General features: G+C 38.8%; 1 protein-coding gene across 4 annotated transcripts in view; it reads left to right on the top strand.

The window, feature by feature from the left end:
• Positions 1–20971, top strand: part of kiaa1549lb (KIAA1549-like b) — a 72558-nt gene extending 51587 nt beyond the window's left edge. Inside the window, exons 12-23 of one of the 4 annotated variants that reach the window (XM_061041697.1) lie at positions 335–370; positions 1911–2101; positions 6735–6865; positions 7674–7798; positions 9260–9489; positions 11798–11930; positions 15640–16017; positions 16099–16193; positions 16491–16639; positions 16823–16974; positions 17844–17918; positions 18296–18434. In XM_061041697.1, coding sequence (XP_060897680.1) covers positions 335–370; positions 1911–2101; positions 6735–6865; positions 7674–7798; positions 9260–9489; positions 11798–11930; positions 15640–16017; positions 16099–16193; positions 16491–16639; positions 16823–16974; positions 17844–17873 — 1650 coding nt within the window. In that variant the 3' untranslated portion in view covers positions 17874–17918; positions 18296–18434. Of the gene's footprint in view, positions 1–334; positions 371–1910; positions 2102–6734; positions 6866–7673; positions 7799–9259; positions 9490–11797; positions 11931–15639; positions 16018–16098; positions 16194–16490; positions 16640–16822; positions 16975–17843; positions 17919–18295 lie in introns of all 4 variants that reach the window. The other 3 variants (XM_061041692.1, XM_061041686.1, XM_061041676.1) reach the window with 3 other exon arrangements.
• Positions 20972–23168: the final 2197 nt, after the last annotated feature.

The following is a 23168-nucleotide window of genomic DNA, read 5'->3' as shown; positions in this document are numbered from 1 at the left end:
CTTCTCACGTAGGATGTGGATGCAAAACATCTGCAATGCAGGTTTAATTAATTAATTCATAAACTTATCAGTGAATTAATCGGTAGTGAAAATAATCCTGAGTTGCCGCCCTAGAATCAGTATCTGTGGATTTGAAGATGGGGTGCAATAAGAGTCAGGTAGTAAACAAGATACAAAGAAAATCTGTTGTGTCTGTGACTGTGATCCAACAGAAAGTTTCCTGTTTTCTCCTGTAAGGTCTGCGTCGGCCATCTAAATGACACTATCAATGCATTTAGAGATAGAATCTTAAAATTGAACTCACACACTTTTTTCCCTCTGTCTTTGTTTTCAGATGGCGTACCGGCGAGATGTGGGTTACTATCACCAGGTACCCCGCCTCTTTGTTTTTCCCTCATTACTGATCCATGTTTTCATCTTCAGGGCTCAACTGTGCCAACAGAAGGATTTAAATGAATACTGAGGAAACATCATCTATTCTGTAAATCCTGCTGTTCTGATGACAACTACCAACACATTGTACTTTAGAGTGACAAACCTTTTACAATGAGATTATCTGGGATGAAAGGCCGGTTTAGACCTTCTTCTTATTCTCCTTTTGGCACAATTGAAAGAGTAAGCTTTAAAAAGAATGGTTAGTATGGAAATGAACGTGTGACCATGCATGTACTTCCTTTTAAAAAAAGATTTTAAAGTGTTTTAAGTATATGGTTGCACAATGATGTCAAATATTTTTTTTTGTTTTTTGCTCAGTAGTTCTCCTCGAGCTGATTTAGATCCGTGTAAATGCAAATGGAGAGTAGACGAGTCAGCATGCCACCTGCTTTATTTATGGAATTTCATAGAGAGAGAGAGAGAAAGTAATAAAATCTTTAATATTAAACCGTGAGAGCCACTTTAGTGCCACTTTCAGAGCAGTCATTATTATGTAACGTGAAAAGTCTTCTGTAAAAAAAACAAAAAAACATCCAAAAAGCCTAATTCCATCAGATATTAATTATTTTGGGGCTGCTTTGAGAAACTTTCACATTTCACAGAGTTTATTCCGCTCTTCCTAATATGTATAAAAAAAAGGGGCAAAAGTCTTAAAATGGTTTAAGATGGAGTGACTTCTGAAAATGTAAATAAGGCACTTGTGGTTGCTCCTCTGTATCACTCTGCTGTACTGTAAACCAAACACTTTTCACATATAGCCTTGTTAGAGTTTTTTACAGTCGCACTTTTAGTTAGTGAGAAAAGTAGAAGGAAATCTTTATGTTCCTGTGTGTGTGCGCTGTCAAGAGAGAGAGAGAGAGAGAGAGAGAGGGGATGCATGTTTCTCCATCGGGGGAGTATCACATATTGACTTTGCACCATGGCTTGGCTGCACTGAGGCAACGATGTGTGTCTGACAATTTATGACACTCCCATGAGAGTAGTCCTTAATATTGCAGTGTATACATGTGTGGGTTTGAACTCCTTTGGCCCCTAACCGCTCCATAACCAGGAAGACATCCATGAATCCTCATCAATCTTATCCACCAATCCATCTGGAAGCTTAACTTCACTTCTATATTTCTGTAAAAGTCTCCAGATCTCATCTTGTCACCTCCTACTGCCGGTTATTTCTTTGACAAGAATTTGGAAGAAGATGAGAAAGGGCCTCGGTTAAATCTGTGCTTATCTATTTCAAGGCACCACAGCTCAGTAATCCCACTCCTGCTCCCTTAATCCTCTGGACATCTCTTAACGAATACACCACTGAGGATTTTAGAGATGTATGTCCATGCAACACCTTTAATGTATGGCTCATGTTTATCTCTTTGTATCTCCTGTGGATTAGGGTCCTTATTACTAAGGTATTTGAAACAAACAGCCTAACTAAAACTATCTCTCTTTCTCTTACTCCTCTTTCTGAACCTGTCCATCAGCCAGTCCAGGGCTTTGATTATGCTAAGCAGCATCTGGGCCAACAGGGAGGGGATGAGGAGACCCTGCCAGCCAGCCAGGATACCTTAGTGATGTCTCTGCAAATTCGGGACACACCACTCTCACTGGAAAAGAGCCTACAGCAAGATGGAACGGTCAGCAAGAAGAGTCTCTCCTCGGATAAACACAAAAGGTATGAATAGATGTGTATATATTCAACTGCTTTTGCTTCAATCTCCCTAAATTATTGTTTTCTAATTTTGTTTAATAAAATTATTCGCCCCAGCTTGGATGGCATTGTTATTGTTAAAGTACAAAACATTTGTTTGGAGATTGAATCACAAAGTCAACCATTTCTTTATCATATTTTATTCCAGTGTCCCTGTGAGTAATTAGGCAAAGCAACAATTTATTGATATTCAGTTGCAATCATAGAGGATTTGGTTTATTTAATCTGGAGAGTGAGATTAAACACTGTGCATGATTTGTGTTTGCAATTATTTAAATGTCAGATTTAATTAAAAACCTGTTTACAAAACAGTTTTGACAAGACACATTAATTACAGCCTTCATTACAAAACTTCCTGAGGACAGATAAACTATTAAAACACAAGGAGACAAGATTTTAGATAGATGTGTTGACTGCATATAAAGATTTATGTCATGGTTAGAAAAGCAAAAATATTTAATTAAACAAAGAGGCAAAACCAGGGCTTACTTCTTTGTCCAAAAAGGGAAAAACAAATATCTAGGAGCCGCAAGGATAGAAACAGATGACACAGGACCACGGGTAGGTAGACATACGAACTGACACCGAAGGGAAGGAACGCTGGGGCTGAGTCAGAAATCACTCACTATTCACTAGTGAAAACGCCATTTTGAAGTGGTGTCAGAATTCTGAGTGAGCATGCTCATACCCTATATAGTCCACTCACAATGCATTGTGAAAAGTAGTGTACAACTGATGGTCACTATCCGAGCAATATATACCATCATGCATTGCGTAGGAGGAGCAACCAGTAAGAACACAACAAAGTTCATATTTGGAGCGTTTTTACTGAAATCTGTTTGAATAAAGAGTAAAGGACTGTTAGTAACGTTAGTTTGTCCTAATGATGATGACAGACACGAGACCTGAGTCTGTGAGCATGAATAAATGAGAAAATATTTTTCATTATTTATTAAAAAATCTATATTTTATATTTATTCATAATTTATTTATTTTTATTTATTTTATGTTTTGTGAAAAAACACTCAGTTTAATTAAGTTATCACTGAAATTGATTATTATTGATCCTCTGGCGGAGTTCAGCTGCACGTTTTAGTAGTAACACAACAATGACATCTGAGTCAGCGAGTAGTGTCCGTTTTTATTTTTTTTTACCGAATGAGTGCACTATATAGTCCACTACATATAAGTCACTATGTAGAGAGGAGGGAGTAGGGAATGCGTGTGTGATTTCAGACACAGCCTAAGATGAATAGACATTGGGGTGAGTAGAAACTGGTGAGAACAATCAGGGCAATCAAAACAGGAGGGAAACACACAGAGGCAGGAAGAATCACTGTAGACATGATACACAGGTGAAAATGACAAAACAAGACCACAGGAAACACTGAAAACTAAACTCAGGATAATCAACAGAACATATCCAAACACAGTAATAGTGCGTTTGTGGAAATGGGCATCATGAAGTCTGAAAAACCTGAATTTAATTTCAAGTAAAGTGTACTGTGATGACATAGTTATTTCACTTTAAGTATGTTTGAGTGTTTTAAGTAAGGATTAATTGCATCTTTGACTGTTAAGAGATACAATTAAACTGAACTTCTCCCCACTTTTTTGTTTTATATATTATATACTATAACAAGACTCAAACATTTCGTACTTACAGCATACGTGGAAATCCTTTCTTGGTGCTGTTCATGGCGCAGAAGTTTAAACTGTGTGCCAAAGTCCTTGATTCAACACAAGTACCAGATGAAAAGACTTAAATATAATATACATGCCTATTTACTTTAGGCTCTACGTAAACAGATCAGTCCAAATGAATGACAGCATTATGACACACCTAAGATGCACCCAACAGTGCAGCGTTATTTACAAGATTTGCACAGTGGCCTCTGCAAGAATCATGTAATCTCACAGCGCTACTTTACAGTTCATACACAAACGGTCTGAGACCTCAGTCAGTTATTAGTGCGTGACAAAGTCAGTAACATGGTGACATCATGACAGTCACATCAACACCACGGACAGCACTATCAGACAACCACGACAACAGTGACAGCTCCGAGGGCTTACACTGTCTCTGTTACTCCACATTGACAGACATCTATTTAATGAGACCAAAACTTTTCACCAGCTGGGGCTAGAGGACTCCTCACTGAACTGTTCAGAAAGAGTCAAGTACTGATTGTGACTATGGCAGGAAAAATAATTTACACAGATATGATACATTATGATGATGACCTACTGACGCTAAGAGGCTGTGGCTCAGGCTTGGACAAATAAAACTACAGACGTTGATTTCCAGATCAGTGGAATCTTCTAGCTTATTCTTGTAATGTGGTGGCAGCTGTACCTGTTGCAGAGCAAAGATCACAATCCTTTTTAAGGCGAGCATCTCTAATCAATGACGAACTTTATCATAGGCTGCCCATTTCCAAAGCAAAGAATTCCTTGATGGGCGGGCCCTACCATAGCGCCCTGTCTGACTCAACATGTTTTTACTCTTTTTAACTGGCTCATATATAGTAAGCTATAATCTATAAATGTAACTGGTAAATAAGAACATTCAACATCTGTGAGTACAATACGAAATGAAACGATGCCATATGATTCTCTATAATTTCTCCATTGGGAAATTTGTCTTGGTCTTTTTTTAAACTTGGCTGAATTTTTTTCTCAGTTGGCATGTTAAAAATAAACATTCTTCCTCCTCAACCAGATGATAATCTGCTCAATCAGTAACATATTAAAGACTTCCTTTCAACTGAAATGGAAGATAAGAAGAATGCATCTGGTAAAAGTACATCTTTGCTTTCTCAATAATTTCCCCCTCTGCTATGTCAGAAATCTCCTGGGTCACATATTAAAAGACAGGAAGATAAAACACAAAGATCCCTCCAGCCCTATTTTCTCCCCTTATTATACCCGGTTGCTGAATAATATAATTGGTCATTTACAAAGATCTCTGTATGGGCAGGTGAAATTGACCATTTTCCTTTCCTGACAGTTACTAATGCCCCTTTTGGAAATGAATTGCCATGTTGAATAATGCTAAATTATTCAATCGAGGAGTGCAAGAGTCTACAGTTTTTTAAAGCCATGCAGGATAATGAGATCAAATAAGATGTATCTGACCGTAGAGGAAATTTTTAGACAGGAGGTGCTGCAGTTAAGTCTGTGGGGACTTATGAGAAATCAAAAGTTTTACATTTAGGAATCTATGTTAAGATGTAAAACACCTCTCAAAATGCCCGTACCTGCAGTGAAGTTAAAGAAATGATGAGCAAAGAGTGTGCTTGATATTTGTTTTTTAGACTTTGATTTGATGCATGTTATTCTCAAAATGACCAGTGTTTTCCTCTGAAACAATAGCTACTGTATATAAGTGGATTTGCAAGACTGGGATATGGAGATAACTTCATGGTTAAGTGTCTTAGCTGTTTTTTCTCTGCAACATATGTCATAGCCAGAATAAAAGCAGCTGTTCTGCAAGTGGAACATGTTTTTAATGCCTATGTATTTGATTGCATTGACAAACCAGTCAAAGCTGTGTTCATTTTATGCTTTTTCCAAAAATACTTGCCATAACTTGTTGTTTAATTCTATCAGGCTACATAATTACACGTCAACATTTCAAGGCTGAGATGCTGTTATGCATGTTTGATACAAACAAATCTGAAAACATGCACACAGGCACGCTGAAGAATTTCCTCTAATTGTTGTCTTACTTTCTTAAAAGTCATCATATTATTTGAACCAAGGTCACACAACTGTTAGCCCTGCAGGATCAAATGCACAATCCTTTCAAATGGCTGAAACAAATGTTTTCTTTACACCTCGTTTAATTAATACACATAACACGTCTTTGTTGAGCCTGCGACTGTTGCACGGAGCGAGCTCTCTGCAGCACCGCCGCCACTGTTCTTCTGTCTCTCTTCCGTTATCATTTTTTACCAGACAATTAGGGGATAGACCACGGTGCTTTGATGTCACTGTCAGCCTTGTGGTCCTCGGTGCCGCTGCTTGATCAGCTCTAATTCCAACCACAGTTCAGCCTTTCAAGCTAGTGAAAGTAGAATTGGATAAAGCAATTGTTTTTTGTGTTAATAGAAGAACCAGTACTTTGCCTCGCTCTGGTCATAATTGAACATGAGATTGGAGACATAACATGTGACACAGCCATTATGTGCACATAGTGGAGACACATAAAGAGACAAGCTTATTCATGAAAGCATGCAGATAAAAATGCACATCCACCAAGATTTTAGTGATATTATCCAAAAATTCTAAACGTGTTGGGACAGTAATTTATAGTTTTGCATTTGCTATTATTTCACTAATAATGTAGCCCCACATGACTCATTAGTCTTGATTCAACTGATATTCTTCAAAAACAGGCAGTGTGCACGGACGGTTTCAGTACTGATTATGCATTTTTTGTTGTGCAAATAGAAACACAATCATGACACATTATGCTTACTCTAGAGAAGGGGAGAGGCAGGTGGGGTTGTTTAAAGGAGGGATGACATAACCTGGCTGCGAGCCCAGCTTCCGGAGATCTCACCGCCTTTCCTGTTGCTATGGTTACTTGCAGCAAGTTGCCGAGCGAGGACGGTTCCGTCATCAGCAACGAATCAGAGAAGCTGAATTCCAGCCGGGCCTTGACGGTGCTAAAAGTCACAGCGCAGCAGAAACTGACAAAGGAGGAGACGCGCAAGAGAGATGGTGAGAATCAGACTCTGATGCAAAACACAAATCATTCATTCTGCGGCTCATTTTCAGACCATATCACACGTGCAGGAAATCATTACCCCTTGTCTCTCCTGTGTGAAACACTTCTGGGTGCACACACTCTGCCACTGCAGCTTTTTTTTTTTTACAGCCAGAAAAGCAGCCACTCAGCAGTGAGCACAGATTGACTGGATGAATATGCATGAGAGACACTCTGCTGACATGATACAGTATGTCAGAGTAGTGTATGCTCACTGGCAGAACCACATGCACGCACACATTCACTAACCCAGTGTCACACATTTTGATGCTTTGATGGGTGGTTGGAGTAAAAGCTATTCCCTCTACTATTCTTGTTCCGTGAAGCTAAATGCTCCACATGTGGGGCTGTGAGTAAAAATTAATCTAATTCAGATTCTCCGCCTGCAAATTGCATCTAGCTCTCTAGATTATGATTTTCTTAATGGCTGGATTTGAATAATTCATCAGCTGAGTTAAGGGAGACTAGAACTGAATCAAGTTTGTCTGATGTCTGATAAGGATTGAAAGTGCAAAGTCAGTTCCTTTCATCTATCACAGAGATGTATAGGCACACGCTTTGAAGCTAACGCTATCTTTATGATCGATTGTCTCAATCCACCACTTAATTTGCTGACACAAGCGACTGATGTTTGACATAATCTCACAGCCACAGAGACGAGGTGATGAGACAGAGACTCAAAAAGAGAGAGAGTGACTGACAATGGAATGATTAGAGGAATTTGTATTCTCTTTGTGAGTGAACTCCCTCTCTGTTCTTCAGATCCATATGACACCTCCTCTGGCTCCCTGCAGCTCATTTCCATAAAGCCTATGGCGGCTAACCCCAACTACTCTTACCCTGCATCTTCTGACCGCAACCGCGAGTCAGCCATCGTCAACGGAGAGGTGATACACACACTTATATCAATATAGAAAAAAAATGTAAAAATATATAAAAACTCAGACCGGAATTGACCATAGATACACAAATTACCTGTGTACCTAAAAACCTGCTTTTTCTGACAGATCTTTTGTGAGACACAAACAAGCGCCCACTAATTATCAGCTAGGCGAAAGTTTCTTACTTTGCAAGCTTCCGATGACCTCACAGTGGAAGCAGTTTACCTAAGATAAAGGTAATCTAGGAAGAATTACAGTTTAGTTAAAGAAAGCTTCTTTAAAAAAACAAGTTCAAACTTATTTGAAACAAATGATCAAATGGAAATTTGATTGAAAGTTAAGACAGTATGTGATACAAAAAGATATATGCAAGGTAATATGCCAATTAATCTATGATAGAAAAGTTGAACAAAAAGTTGTACCAGTTGAAGAAAAACTAACAAACAAACACTACTAAAGAAAAACTACAAGTCTGACAGATTGGGTTTATCTGTTTCCTTTACTGTCTTGTTTGAGCTTGAACTTTACAAAAAAAGAAATCTGTTCAAAAAGCAGAACAGGCCAGAAAATATTGGTTTCCTTCTCAGCTTTTTAGCCTTTTAGAGACATGTATTTGTGATTTTAGTTATTGACTTAAAAAAAAAGACAAAAAAATGAATGTTAGTAATTGAATGATACAAACATAGTTTAATGACTAGTCAATTACTGCCAAGTTAAAAAAGCATTTTATTACATGTAGTTCACCACTCTACAACAATGCTTATTAAGATCATTTCACATGAGGAATATTTGTTTTCATTTGTGATACTTTGCTCCATTTTCTGATTTATATCGGACAGCTCTAAGATGAAAAAGTGGTTTCATATTTCTTTCCTACCATTAAAAGTTTTGCAAAAAAAAGAGAATAAAATCAAAACAATATTGGAAGTTTTTGCTTGTCAATCAAATCTGATTAAACTACAGCCACACAGTTCTTATGAGGCCAATGTGAAATAAAAAATGAACGAAAAAGTTTTTTCCCAGCTGTCCATCCTAAATTTAATATTTAATGTTACAAAGAAATACTTTAAAAGATGTTCCACTCTGATGCCAATAAGGTGGAGATTTTTTTTCCCAGTCCTTTTAAATAAGTGATATGATTTATGGAACTGTGTGATTTCTCCTGATTGACCTCTGATGAGCGCATTACAATACCATTGGTTTAATGATGTTAACAAGGAACAGCTTGAAAGTGCTTTTTCTTGCAGTATTTCAATTTAATACATTCCTGCCATTATTTTACTTTTTAGAAATGTGATTTCTTTGCATTTGTTGTTTGCTTATTCAAGTTTTATTTCCCAGTATAATACAATCTTTCCCCCACACATTTATTGAAAAAGCTGAATCTTGCCACATCTTTGTATCTGATCTGTTTACATTCTGATCTCTACATGTGTCTTTGCACCCTGCACTCTCTCTTCTCTGCAGGTGAACTTGGCTCTGAAGCAGAAGTCAGATATTGAGCACTACAGAAACAAGCTGAGGCTGAAGGCTAAGAGGAAGGGTTATTATGACTTCCCCTCCAATGATGGCAGCAGCAGCGGCCCAGCTCTGGTGCAGAGACAGCGGCACGGCCATGAGAGGGCAGCCGGTGAGCATGGCAGACCACAGGAGCCTGATGATGAGCGAGGTTCCACTTTTGTCAAGTCTCACAGGAGGTGAGAGGAAAACGCAAGTGGAACCTGGGGTTTAAGATAAAATGAATGCTTACATAAGGGGATGGGACAATAAAGAGCCACAAAGATCTGCAGGTGACTGGGCTTTCTCATTCTCATTAATTTATGATGACCTTCACATTTCCCAATTAGCTTATCAAGAAACATAGACTGTATATAAAGGTTTGTATCTAAACTGGTTATAAGAGTGACACAAATATGGAAGGGCTTTAAACCTGCATCATTTTAAAAGGCCAGCAGGGGGCAACTGGTTGCAAGCTAAAGCTTGATCGTTTGAAACCAGATGAGATAATTACACCACTCCTCAGTAGACTGAATACCTTACTAAACATTTACTAATGAGTTTACAGACTCAATCGCTCATTTGAAGTCGTATTCAATACTTAATGAACTTTAATAAATTATTTATTGTCCCATTTAGAGTCAAATTAATGAAAGCAGAGTATGCTATATGACAGCTCTATCTATTTAAGGATTAAAGGATGTTTATTGTCATTCCAGAGCATGTTCAGCATCAGCTACTGCTAATCTAGAATCAATATCAGTGTTAAGCTTTATGTAAATAACATGAAGTTGGGGCGCAGATGACCAAGTATAAAGCCCCATATACAAAGGCTACATGGCCCTCCAAGCAGGCAGGATGTGGCTCCTTTCCCGCATGTCATTCCCCGCTCTCTCTCTCTCCCTGGTGTCCTACTCTATACACCATCCTATCAGATAAAGGCAAAAACTCAAAAATACATCTTTAAAAACACATAAGGAGTATGTATGCTGTAGTATAAATACTACACAGGCTACATATGTAAAAACTGAAACTTTCAAAAAGATTTCCCACTGTAAATCTATCTTGTCATAGGTGTGGACAAGGATCATCCTCAATGGCACACACGTTCTGGAGCTGCCCGAACATTTTTACTTACATGACTCAAATATTCAGAATTTGGTCTGAGATTTTACAGAAGCAACTTAAATCAGACCCAGTTCTGGCACTGCTTGGAGTGAGGCCAACTGCGGGGCTCTCCAACAACCAAATTAATGATTTGCTTTTTGACTTTTTTGTTGGCAATAAGGTGAATTTTGCTGAATTGTAAACAGAAAAACCTGCCAGCTCACTTATCTTACTAAAAGATGTAATGTAACACCTACAATTACAAAAAAATACATCTGTACTAAGAGTGAAGGTACATGTATTTTATTCAATATGGCAACCTTTCATACATTATTTTAACAAGACAACCCCATGATTGATAATGGAATTATGATGTAAAACATATAACATCCTTTTCTTTTCTTTTTCTGTTTTTATGTCTCATTCTTCATGTCTTTTTAATAAATATTCACAGAATGTATGAAGACATGAACATGTGTCTATGTCTCCTGAACCCCCCAGTCAAAAGAGTTTAAAAAATAAATGGGGAGAAAGGATATGAGCGAGGTGAGAAATGTTATCAGAGTGCCCTCAATTGCACAATCTGGATATTAAAAATAGCAGCATGAAAACAAAAAGCAGCAATATAAAAACATATCTATGAATGATCAGTTGCTAACACAGCAACCAGTCACCTGTGATAAAGTCATAGCAATGAGTTTGGCTATTTCTCTTATATATACAATCTATGTAGCTAGATATTGTCATCTCATGTTCTCAATAACCTGTCCCAGTAGGCAGGGACAGACCCATCAGTGCTGGCTAATTAGTTTTAGTCCTGAGCTTCGAAGACAGAGAGAAGAGGATTGAAGAGGAAAGAAGAGACTCAGGTCAAGAGGAGAAAACAGCCTTTTCCACATGAGATAAACATCTGAATAGATGCATTTAGAGCGGAAAGCGACATTTGAATTTTGGCTTGTGTGTTGCCTTAGTGAAGGGTTGAATGAACTTGCTATTTTTATGTCCCACCATGATGAGTAAGATAAGGCTTTTAACCACAGTTTTCAGTGTAACGTTAATGCGAGGCTAATCAGTTACATCAACCTCATGCTGATATACATCTTTGCCTTTGAATTGTAAATTCATAGGCAACTTTTTACTAGAGGCATTATTAGCCCTGTGTATTGCTCCAAGGACATCGTCATACATGGCGACATATATTATGTAATCTGCTGATTCAGCTCTTTTACATGATGTCCTAATGAGGTCTCTGAACACACTGTATGTATTTGAACTTAAAAGGGAATCAGATCCTTTCCCCCCCCTCTGTGTTCTCCAAAACCGACCAGAAAGAACTTCAGTTATGTTAACTGTACCCCAGGTATGATATGTACTTAAGCCACTCCGTTCTCTCATTGGCAGGCACTCCCAGGTAGGGCAGACAGCCTACCGCAGCAGACAGAGTCTGAGCAGTCCCAGTCCTGGAGGAACAGAGATGGACCTGCTTGTTATGAGGGAGAGACCTAGGAGAGGCATTCGCAACAGCGGCTATGATGTGAGTCACGCGTCATCACCGACTGACCCTGTCTGCAAACCAGAGGGCAACTTACATAATATTTACCATTTAGAAAAAGTAGCACCTCTGCTAGCAATTCACAGAGCAACACTGTGTTGATAGTTTGTTGATAGTTTGTTAATTTTCAATACTAATACTGTACTAATTAAATTGCATTCATGATGTGTTAGAGATGTACTTTTAATATAAATATCAGTACATTTCCATGCTTAAATGCTTGACACCAAGTTCATATTAAAGAAATTACATTTTGTAAGTTACAACACTTTTTAATCCTATTTAAGCTTTTTACTGCCCCAAAACTGTGCCTTCTTGCCCCTTTTAAAAGCCCACTCATTGAGCTTAAAAATCAGTCCCATTCCACTACCCAGGTGCGGTTTCAAGTATGCCACAGAAAGCTGAAGGAAGAAAAATTGCTCATTCATAATTAAGCGTAAAGATTTACAAGCTCCTGTCGTCTTGATATAGGGTGTGTCTTGGGCTTTCTGGTTTATGCCTGGGCTCTTTTATTGTTCCATTATGGCTCTGTGTACAACGCTTTCTGTCTTGAGGTCAGAATACTAGCATGTGAGCCTCCCGAGTAATGGAGCTGACCAATCCTAAAAGGGTGTTTTTCATTCAGAGCTGTCCTTTTGTAAAATATATATGAGCAGTGAACTGCCATCGACCTGCCAGCCACTTTGACCACTCACAATGTGAAAAAGCAGGTGTATTTGGCTCTGGTTTTGTTGTGCTGGCTCACTGGGACACAAAAATGGAAAATAAAATGGAAATGTTTTATGAACCCATGCTTTATTAATAATAATAATAATAATAATAATAATAATAATAATAATAATAATACATTTCGTTTTATAACGCGCTTTTCTAAATACCAAAAGATGCTTTGACAAAAACAACCAAAAACAAAACAAGAAAGATGAGGACAGTACAACGGAGTAATGTAAGGGGGGGGGGGGGGGGGGGTTAGTGGTTGTAGGCAGTGTTGAAGAGGTGAGATTTTAGGAAGGGGGAGTCTCTGATGTTTTTAGGGAGAGAGTTCCAGAGGGTGAGCGCAGCAATGGAGAAGGCCCTTTCCCCCCAGGACTGATATTTTGTCCTGCAGGGGGGGGCGGTTTGCATCCGCAGACCTGAGTTTGGTGGTGGGAGTGTGTCTATGTAGTTGTGTGAAGGGTGATTGATGGGTGGGGTGGAGAATAAGGGGTTTTATATGGGAGCTAAACACCTGTTGGTATGGTGGAAGGAGGGGCTGAGGAACGTGAGCCGACGATGTCTTACTAGCCAGGCTCCACATTGGCAGTCCCCAGAATGCTAGGAGTGAACCATGCCAGCCGCAGGGTCCAGCCAACTGTAGGTTTGTACATGCACGAGCAAATTGAGATTTTGTCAGTCCACATGATTCTTCAGATTCTTACAGCGTCTTTGCCGGTGCTACCATATTGCGAAACAATAGCAGAGGCTCTCAGTATCCCCTATCAAATAATGCTACCAGAACAAAATAACCATATTAATTCAGCTAGAGTATGGAGAAAGGGTTTTAGTACTCTGTTATTTATGATTTCAGTAAAAATTTCAATGGACAATTATTACCTGTCAAATAATACCCCCAGTACTGAATCACTTTAAAACAACAGGAAACATGTTTTAATATATTAAAACCTTTATTTAAGATTTAAGAGGAAGCATTTCTCCATAGACAAACATACCATGCTCCCTGTACTACTTAGAGCTGCATGGTGGTAGCACATCTCGATGGGTAGCACTTTTTGATAGAACACCTGTTTCACCACCCTCTGCTTGTCAACCTAATTTGGGAACCCATTGGCAATCGTCGACTTTTAACGTCTAAAAGAATATGTCTCGGGGAACAGATGCATGATCTCCGTAATTCCGGTGAAGCTAGCGGTTAGCATAAAACAACTTCCAGCCAAGACTTTTCCTTGCAGGGATTACATCTGCAACGTGAACACCCTCATTTCTTTGTCTATAACATCCCAAAGGAGGGCCTGTTCTTCTGTTGAGTCTCAGATCAACAGTAGGATATGAGTTATACAGCTGCTTCACTGGATTAGTTCAGCGGTATGAACCCGGAAAGAGACCGATTTTCTTCTTCTGGCTGATTTATGAGGTGCACAACACCAGGTCTCCTTTGTCTCCTGTGGCTACCTTCAATTCGCATAGGAAGTAGGGCAGGCTCAACTCTTGTTCATTCATCACTGAATACAACGACTGGATAAATTGAAACAGAGTCTTGGGAGAGTGCAGAGGGTATGAAAAGATGAAGGGACTTTCAAAAATGTGAAAAAGATGATGGAAAGATGGAGTGAGGCGGCAGGAAAATGATTAGAACTGTAGTATGATGTAACAATGGTCATACAAGATGATTAAGTATACTATAATGTAGATTAGAAAAGACAATATTTGAGTATTTCCCACCATTGTCCCAACATTGTTTGGAGTATAGAAGAGTGTAGCGTAGCTCTTATTGAAACAAACTGCCTGCTTCTACTGCTGAACCTACTGGGACCAAGCAGTAACACTGCTGGTTCAAAGCCTTCCTGCTGACATGTCTCCAAAACTCAGAAAAAACATTGAACAGCCTCTTCAATCTCAGCTGGCACATAGTCAACAACCCACTGAGAGAATGACAGGTGACATTATTGAACTTGTAACTTTCCAGCTTTCTTGGGGTATCTCTGTTGATATCCTGCTTTTTCAATAAGGATAGACTTCATTTTCTAATATTTGAATCCAGGTGTAAATCAGAACGCGCCTCCTGGGGTGCTGACAGATTCAGCCACACAAACCCTCAGTACAGCTACAGTGACATTTGTGCTCTTGACTAAAACGTTTGCTCTAGTTTAATATAATGACCGCATTTCAATTAGACAAGCAGCTATTAATAAGCTTTCAAAATCAAATATTAAAAAATCCATCCACCGCCTTCCTCCTCAGTCTCAGGCCTTGTCTGTCAAAGTATTCAGGACATATGCTCTGTTGTTAGCTTATCATTGAACAACCAGTCACCAAAAAAGGGACTTCTGGGAATACATGGGTAAAAAATATATTTTTGAAGGCATTTCCAGAAATACAGAAACACAACCACTTCAGCTCTGCATGGCTGCAAATCTCAGAGATCTTTAATAATTCACTTTGGCATGAAACATAAAGTGTCTTCTAACATACTAGCAGCCAACAGACTGATTTCCTCATTAGCTATTTGTTAGGTATCACACTTCAAACTCTCTGAACTTTAAGCTTGAAAAGTACTCTCTCAGTACTTTTATACATTTGCTCCTACAATTTTGCTAAACTGGAAACACACAAGCATATCAGCTTGGACTGAATAAACATACTGGACAACTCAGTCTTCTCAATGATGTGTGCAATCACATTCTTAAGACTGCCAAGCTGCCCCAAGTTCCGGGCAGGAAAAACAAAACAATACATATAAAAAAGAGTTTACAGTGTCCATGTATATTCTTAATATTACTGTGGTTCACACATTATCAACCAGATATATTGCACATACTGTTGTGAAATAGCTTCTACTATTTCAATGTATCTATGTTTGATTCTTTAACACTGTTTCCATTTGTATTTCCGGGTCAAAGTTTGAAGATACGTGCTACAGCTGTAGGTCTAGATTTCAGTTCATATCAGTGTTTTCCAATTGTCTCTGTTTTAGACTGAGCCTGAGTTGATTGAGGAGACAAATGTAGACCGTTTGATGGGTCCTCGAGGGTATATGTACGGCCGGGGCTTGAAAGGCCACTCGGAGACCTCCACTCTGAGCTCACAGCCGTCTATTGATGAAGTGAGGCAGCAGATGCACCTGCTGCTGGAGGAGGCATTCAGCCTTGCTTCAGGGGGGCAGTCCACATCCGGACGACAGTCCCATCACCATCATCACCAACCTCCGGACCACTACAGCCCTGGACCACCTCCCCTCCCCTACACAGAAGTGGTGACCAGCGCCCCTGGTACAATGACTGGTGGACGGGGAGGCCTCCAGTGGGTGCCATCTTATGGCTCGGACGTGTATCAGTGCAGCCTTCCTAAACCGGTAAAATTGAATGTATTGGTCCCCTGTAAAACAATGTGATAGAACTTATATAACCTTACATGTTTTCTCTATCTGTTGTAGGCCTTTCACTTCACCCAGCTTCCTGAGATGGCCATGGGTTCTCCTCCACCTTTACCTCCTCGCACTGGTCCTCCTCCTGGGACCTCCTTAAGGCGGTAAGGCTCGATAAGTCACAGACATACACCCACTGTCTGGAGAATCCCAAAGCCCATCAGATATTCCACATTTATCCACATTCATATTCAGGGACTAGGTATTCACTAGATAATTTGCTGTGGCCAGGGTGATTTGAGGAATTGTATAAATTTGAATATTGAACTAGTGCATTGAGAGATGGGAGGAATGTTAATAAGGTGCTCACTTTCCCACATGTACTGTCACTGCCATCTAGCGGTGCTGACCAGGTATATCAGTTACACTATTTTTATTTCTAACCAATCTGTATCCAACAGTTCCGCTTCTGACTTGGGGCCTAAGGGAAGGAGCTCAGAGACATCTGTTGCTGAAATGCAGAGTCAACATGACAACAACCCATACGGGCCAACGACCAGAGCAGCACTTCCATCTATTACTGCAGAGCAGCCTGTGTCTAACTACTCAGGTAACAAATGATGAGATCATGTCTTTGCAGTTCAAAAGTAACCAGTCATTTGCTTTGCTGGTATGCTGACATATATTTTTAATTCTCAAACATAAAATATAAATATAGATCATTTAATCTAATCATCACCTGGATTACTTCTGTCATCGAATGTCTGCCTCTCCTCTCTTCTGTTCTCTTTAGGAAACCCAATAACAGCCGTCTACGCCATCCCAGCCAGCAGGCCCGGCTACTCAGAATACTTTGTCTCTACCCCACCCACCTCCTACCACAGTCCCTCCTGGATGTCCTATCCACCAGAGCCTGAGGATGTGCCGCCACAGTGGGCTGACTCTGTAAGGACGTTCACTTAGCTTACTTCTCAGACACCCATTTACTTAAAACATGAGCAGAGGTATTAAACTAGGCCACTCCCTCTTTTATGGAATTTGTTCCTGTGCCCCAACTGCTTTTGTATGATAAGTTAGCTCTTTCATTTTGAGAAATAAAAAACAAATCTTTTTGGCTATTAAATACAGTGTCTTGTTGAAATAAAGCCTTTATCTAGGGAACAAACAAGTTAGAAAAGAAGATTTTTTTACATCTCTCTACTATTAATAGTTGTTAGGTCAAACTCAATCAGACAGTCATTTCATTGCAGAGACTAAAAGTTTCTGGATCAGAAAGTACATTTTTGAAACTGATAAAAAATGTAAGATCTTATGGAGCGTTATTACTTTTACCCCAATTGTAAAACATGTTTTCAGGAAGTTTCTCTCTCTATCGCTGGGCCGTCTACGGCTGGAAAGTTGAGAAAAAAAAGTTAAATTGGAATAAAATGGAATAAAATGGAAAATGAATGATACATTCAATAGGAAGATAAGTGTTTGAATATACCTGTAATGTTATTATTGTTACTCTGTGTTAAAACCGTGTTTTCTGCAGAGCATCTAACTGTGTCACTGACTGACTTTGATTCTAAGAGTTGTTTCATGCAAGTGTCCTTATCTACCCTTGAACATGCCTCATTAAGCATCCACCTACTTTCTCCTCTTTTTCAATAAAACAAGATGGGTTCCATTTGTCTTGTCACATCTGTTGTTACCCATGCAGCCCTCCTTCCCCTCCTTCACACAGTACTCACCTTGTCTGTTGGGGATGTTCTCTTTTTGCCTGTCTGTTTGCCTGTTTCAACCAGTTGTCTTCACGCAGTGTCTTTTTGCAGAACCAGTGTCATATAGAAACCATTTGCTGATCCGAATTTATGGCTGCTGTTGAGTGGACACAACAAAACACCAGGGTAGTTGAGCACATTTACTAAAAGAACACCTATTTTCTTTTTTTTGTTTTTCATTATATCGTGTAAATATGACGCCTATAAAGATTTTTGTACCAGAATTCAAAGGTAGTACATTTTAGAGTTCAAACACAGTTTGAACTGAACTCATTTTAGTATCATATACTTTGACAGTAGCTCTCCATACTCATTACCTTCCCTGTCATTTCACTTATCATTTGTTAATATCTTATCAAAATAATCTGCAAGTGAAAACGTTTGCACAACAACATAAAAGCTTATCCCCACGTAATGTATTCTTTTAATCCAAAACAATTGCAGCCTTCCTTTTTTTGGGTGGTAGTGTTTATTTCTGATTTCCTGTACCCTCTGTTTTCCAGTTGCCCCTGCCTGGGTATGTAGAGGCTTTTCCTCATCCTCGATACCCACAGGGGAGCCCCAACAGGCTGCCCCTGGAGTTTAACCCAGCACTGGAGCCACCACCCGCTGCCCCTAACACAGCATCAAAGCAAAGCCTGAAGCAGGTGGTGAAGGACATGGACAGCATGCCCCTGAGCAGCCTCTCCACCTCTGCACTGGTGCAGGCTATCCGGCAGGAGGTGGCCAAGCTGGCTAAGAAGCAGAACGACATGTTTGAGTTTTAATTCTGCTCCCTTGTGTGCAGGAGATGGTCTTCAACAGAGGCACACAAAGGTGGTGCTCCTTCGGACTGATTTTTGATGTTTGTACTGTAAAACAGACTGATCTTTACCCACAGATTAACCACAGATTGATTTCTTTTCATATGCCATTTTTCATTTGAAGATCCTTATTTGAGAGGGAAAAAAAACATTTTTCTAGAAAAATTATTCATCAACAATGTCCCATGTAACTGCATTCTTCTCCTCCTTGTAGATATGTCAATAGGAGTTGGGATGGATAATGCAAGGAGAGAACAAGTAGCATTATTGTCTGTACTGAGAGGACCACATACTTTCTGTCAGATGGTTTGGTATAAGCCACAGTGTATATGAGCATGTACAGTATAAGTACATCATGTGTCTTAAATCCTGAATAGACCATTTGCTTCAAAAAGAATGGCAACATCTGCATCGGCTATTTATTCTATTCATGCCGTATCAGTTTACCACATTTCCTTTTTTAAATCTTTCAGTTCATTTGACTAATATTTACACCATTACATTAACAAACAAGTACAGTACTTGGTTCTCTGATGATAATACGGGATTTAAACTGTTCCCTTCAATTAACAAAGGGACTTGATCAAATATATATTTATCAACCCCTACTGAAGCGCTATTTATTTTGTTGTCATATTAAGATGGATATGTTTGCATTTATTAATCTGAAATAGACGGGATCATGTATCCATGCAACATTAAATGTGGACAGAATCTTTTGCTTAACCTTTTTTTTCTTTAATTCTAGAAAATGACACTTTCAATAAGCCCAAATAGAAAACTGCTAATTGGTATTAACTGTCAGGGGGACATTTTGGAGTTGCAGTTTTGTACTGAAGTTGTGATGAGATGCTGCAATGATTCAATTGACAAACCAGCCCCAAGCCTTTATCAGCAAAAATACTCAATATTCACTATGCAGCAATTTTCCTCTGATGCCACTTTGAGGGTGGGAACCTCAAAACCTATATAATGTTGTACAGCTGGGTTATAGGTTTTCTTGGTATGTTATTGTAGGGAACCTGCAATTGTTGTAATGTCATTGCTTTCAAAATGATCAGAACCTAACAAGTTATTGGATATTAAAAACCTGAGAGACTTCAGACATATTGGCTGATTGATCAGGTAACAGGAAAATTAGTTATAACAGCTTAATTAGCATTCACAACCACTGTTAGCAAGGAATTTACAACTTTTTTCAAATAAGTCTTACGATCTTCTAGATCTAACGGTAATGTTAGAAAGGAAGTGATTGGATGCTAACATTAGCTGACGCTGAATGGTAGCTTCGGAGTTAATTAATATGTTGCTATCACTTTAAATAATGGTACATTGGCCTCTGAATTTTCACTCTCCATTGATAGATGGAATAACATAATGAAATGTTAGTGATTCCTTAGTTTTTCCAACTTTATAAAACTTTGAACCTACAAAAGAGAAGTACAACATTATGAGAACATTTTTTGCTTCTTGACCTGGACTAAGAGAAATAATGACTGCCAAATATATTTGTTGAATTTCCTTTTCTGCTGTTAGCTGGGCCAATTTGTTTAAAGCTTAGACTTAACAAGTCTCACTTTTTTCCTCTCCTAATTGGTGCGTTTTATGAATAGATGCTAAATTGATGTTAAGTATTGGCCTAATCAGAGGTCGTGCACAAACATTAATGCGTTTTTGTAACATTGTGAGTGTCTGCCTGAGCGTATAGTCTCAGATCAAGTGTACACTTCCAAGTGTTTGGAAGAATTTTCATGGTTGAATATATCAATCTGATTCATCCTTGTGTCTTGGAATCACCCAGTTTTTAGCAGATCTGCTTCTACCATAAAGACCTCATGGTTATCAGCATGTAAAACAAGTTTGTGACACACAGACCGAACACAAAAATTAAAGATAAGAATGGATAAAATACAAACCAGAATACCGAAAAATACCTTACACTTATAACCAAACATTTTCATAGCTATAACAAAAGAGACCTATTTGTGCTAGATTACTTCTTTATTTTGTAACACGTTGGAGAAATCAGAAATCTTACGTTTTTAATTCTTTATTCAATGTAGGACTGAAGCAACGGTGTTGCAGAATCTTTACATCAAAATTCTGATGCTTAAGACTGCCTACTTTTGCTATGTTCATGCTAACCACCTGGAATGTTTTTTGATGCTGTTATTAGAAAAATGCCAGATTTGACACAAGACAGACAACCATGGGTGAAATGCCTTTCTCATACGACAGTGTTGCTCTCACAGCAGTCGAGGATGAATCATGCCTTTTTTGACCATGACTTTGGAAGCCTCTCTCTCTTCCAACAAACTTTCTTTTACAGTCATGCTTGTTGATGTGTAAGTAGGTATATGGAAATACTGTACGTCTTAAACTCGCCAAGAACTCTGTTGCTTGTTTTTCCGAGATTCCTTTTACCCATAATGCAGCAAGCACTTAATGTCTTAAGAACTGTACTAAGCAGTAAAACCATTCTTTTTTTGTGTATACCAGAAATGAACAGCTTTCCACATACTCATGCTGGAAAACTAAGCGATATTGAATAAAGGTGTTTTATGTGGGTGATAAGATGAGAAAGATGAAGTATTTATTCTATAAATGAAGTATGAAATGAGCAAACTCTATTAAAATATATGTCTTCTTGTCTTCCTGACTGATTTTGTCATTTACGTTTCATCTGCTTGGTCTTGTTATATTTGATGTTCCTCAGTGACTGAACTGACAAGCAGACCCTGAGACAGATAGAGAATGAAAGAAATGATAGCCTACATGATTATTATCAAATAAAAGATTTTATTAGAACAATCATTCATCAATCCACGTCTCCAATTTGTCTTCTACTTCCGCCAGTTTTACCGATGGGCCATATCCCAATTAATTCTCTAAACATAAAAAGGCTGTTTGTCCAAGGGAAGATTTACAAGAGGGCTCTGACATTCTGTTAGTCTACCATTTTGTTTTTATGTGTTAGGGTATAATTCCTGTTTTATTTTGTAATCCTTTGCTTCCGTATCATATCTAATCTTACTTCCTGCCATTGCTCGGGTTCCCGCCTTTTGTCCCAACTCACCTGTTTCTCATTTGCAATTAGCCTGACCTGTATATATACCCCTGTGTTTCCACCAGCCCTCTGCCGGATTGTCATTGTCTCCTTAATGTGTATGCCTTAGTCTCCAGTCTTCTTTTCCTTGTGTTTGCTTTCCTGGCTTTGTCTTTGTTTTGATTTTACATTTTAGATTTTGTGGATTTGTAGGGATGGCAAATTTGAGGCTTTGAAACGTGTGATACATTTGAATCATTGTTTTGAAACGTTTTGAAACATTTCAAAAGCTGCTCGCTCAATGTCTGCATCTACTGGCAGAAGCTGTTATCGCAGCCATTAATCATTATTTGTGTTGAAGTGTCTTCCCTAATACCTAAATAGTTTTCATGCACACACAATCAAATAATCATTTGTTTATTTAGTTCTTTTATGACTTTTCTTATAGTTCTTATAGTATGGTGATCCTATGCGACTGTTAGGGTGTATTCACAACAGGGGCCTGTACTACAAAGTGAGATTATCATACGCAGTTTTTTCTCTTAACTGGATGTGTGTCTCTGACTCTTTCATTTGGCGTGTATAACAGTTTAAAAAGTTATATTTCAGCTGCAGCTCTGACGATAACAGACAGAGCGGCATGGAGACACTAAACATTAAATATGAAAATATCATTCAAAGCCATAAGAAGCTATTCATAATTTAACATCTTAAAAACACAACTCAAAGGCTCCGGTGTTTTTTTAGTCTCTGTTGAATGATTAAGGATGATCTGAGTTAAAAATAATCATTAACTTAGCGGACTATAATGTTATTAAACGGGACACATGAAGGGTCTCTCTCCCTCCTCCCCTCTCTCGATCAGCTGCGGGAGCTCCCCGATCAAAAGATCTGATTGGTCAGTGTGCGGAGATTTCCACAGGTTGATCTCATATCTCGAACATAACCTGCTCCATAGCAGGTTAGGTGTGCAGCATAAGTTACCGTGGTGATATACCCAGGTAACAAAGGAACGTTCTTCGTAGGATCTGCTATCTATGAATTGACCTCAAAAGTCATGAACTGTGACCGAAACCACAGACATCATGTCCCTGCAAGTCATAAAATTTGTTGTTTTGTTAAGTTACACATGTTGGTTTAATCACTGTAAATAAATATTCACCCCTTGGAAAAACGTCATCTGCTGAGTTGCCTTTCTACCACCTTCCGAGACACTTGTGCAAACCACATTACAAACATTGAGATTGACATTTATTTCCATGTATCTAGCTCCGAGAGATGGCAATGTGGAGGGACGTCGAGCTTCTCACCAACGAGGATACCAACAATGTCTGTCTCGACATTGTGTCAAGGGAGGAGAATGGGAGCGGCTTGTACCAGGTGGACACAGTGGTCAAAATCTTTACTGCCACTGAGGTAATGCATGTCAATATTAACATGACTTGTAGTGAGATAAGGGGCATCGTTTCCCTCTGAGTTTAAAAAAATACTGCTGTAGTACAATACAATGTTACACCCAAATGTTTT

Source organism: Labrus mixtus, chromosome 1 (genome assembly GCF_963584025.1).
Source record: "Labrus mixtus chromosome 1, fLabMix1.1, whole genome shotgun sequence".
Taxonomy (NCBI): Eukaryota; Metazoa; Chordata; class Actinopteri; order Labriformes; family Labridae; genus Labrus; species Labrus mixtus.
This window is presented reverse-complemented; position numbering and strand designations above follow the sequence as displayed.